At 34.7% G+C, this 1618-nt stretch overlaps 1 protein-coding gene across 1 annotated transcript; it reads right to left on the bottom strand.

Moving 5' to 3' along the window:
- Window positions 1-63: 63 nt before the first annotated feature.
- LOC107883770 (death-associated inhibitor of apoptosis 1-like) lies at window positions 64-465 on the bottom strand. The gene has a single exon (XM_016804442.2). The coding sequence runs from the start codon at window positions 433-435 to the stop codon at window positions 64-66; it is 372 nt and encodes a 123-aa protein (XP_016659931.1). The 5' UTR covers window positions 436-465.
- Between the last annotated feature and the right edge of the window lie 1153 nt (window positions 466-1618).

A 1618-nucleotide genomic window follows, 5' to 3' on the forward strand; every position in this document is an offset into this window, starting at 1 on the left:
TCAATATTATACAAAATTTTATTTATTATCGTCATACGTTAAGCAGTGAGCGGAGTGGCATATTTAAGTTTCACAAATTACATTTGGTCTTGCACATTTGGGTATTATGTGTTCTACAAAGTGGTTACCTTTCGATAATAATACATAAATACATTTGGAATTATGTCTCGAGTGTTCAATCCATGGAATGTCATCCTTCTTCCAGTCATGTAATACAAGTCCACAAGAGAAGCATTCAACAATATCTTGAACCCCTGTATATATAAATCCGCATTCAGACAATACATATTTGTTTTGAGGTATAGTTGGCGGAAATAAATTATATGTTTTTAATCTTGATGTGAATGTGGCATATTGCGGATATGTTGGATATGGTTGGTTTCGTACTAAAGAAACTAATGAAGAATAATCGCTGGTAGTTTTTTGAAAGTTCATGTTTTTTTTTTTTTATTTTAAAGAAAAAAATTTAATTGAAAATCCTTACTTAAAAAATAAATGTATAAGTGAAACAAGACAATAAAATAAAAAGCATAACTTGGTTTAACAACCAAGTGAACAAAAAAAGTTCAGTGTTGCCAACGCTTATGAGTAATACATTGATGGTAAAAAACATATTTATTTTGTTTGTGTAACAAATTATATAGACACAGTTATGTGTTGTGTACTTGTGTTGTACACAACACATAACTTTAACTTGTGTTCAATTTGTGTTACACGGTGGAGCATGTAGAAATGTCCCCCTTGAAATGATGAAATCTCCCTGTAAAAAAGGTGCTCAGAACATACATTAGGGTTTTTGAGATTATGTGTTACACGGTGGAGCATGTAGAAATGCCCCCTTGAAATGATGAAATCTCCCTGTAAAAAAGGTGCTCAGAACACACAAATATATACTACTCATTGGATCCTTGTTTTATTATTTAAATATTTACTTACCTTATAGTTACGTATAATCTTTCAGCAGGTGATATTGGTTTTTTGAAGTTTGTGGTTTTCTTTTTAATACGATGACTGATTTTACATAAAATAAAATCATACGTTTCAACTGACATTCGTAAGTACTCGAAAAATCTCTCTGGTGATTTCCTTAAGTCATTATACAAATGATGATACTCTCCATACATTTTTCTTCGGCGATTTATGGGATGAACAGCAACCCTTTTTTTTTTAAGTAACTTTTTACGTAAAAATGAATTATCCAAGATTAACGAGAGACGTTCTACTGTGAGGAACGACATTTTTTCGTAATAACACGCAAAATAATACGGTAATAACACGCACAGAACAGTCAAAATACAACTATGTACTGAAAACAAATTTATAAAAATATAGCATGTCGCTGATGAAAATAACGCACCTCAATGTACACACGTTGCCGCTGGTCGCTCACTAAGCGTCACCACCAGCGACGCCGCCGCTTAACGCTCGCCGCTCGCCAATGTACACCTAACCTAATAATATCAGGTTTTTCTGTGCGCTCGGGTTGTGTGTTGCATGGGCGTTTGTCACACGATGACGTTAGATAACACGGGCGCGTTTCGCGTCGCTAAAGTTGTCCCCCGCACGCCACCACTCCACCAACCAACCCGTATCAATTAATAATGGTCATACTGTGGCA

The sequence above is a fragment of the Acyrthosiphon pisum genome, unplaced genomic scaffold (genome assembly GCF_005508785.2).
Source record: "Acyrthosiphon pisum isolate AL4f unplaced genomic scaffold, pea_aphid_22Mar2018_4r6ur Scaffold_21583;HRSCAF=24321, whole genome shotgun sequence".
In the NCBI taxonomy this organism is placed as follows: domain Eukaryota; kingdom Metazoa; phylum Arthropoda; class Insecta; order Hemiptera; family Aphididae; genus Acyrthosiphon; species Acyrthosiphon pisum.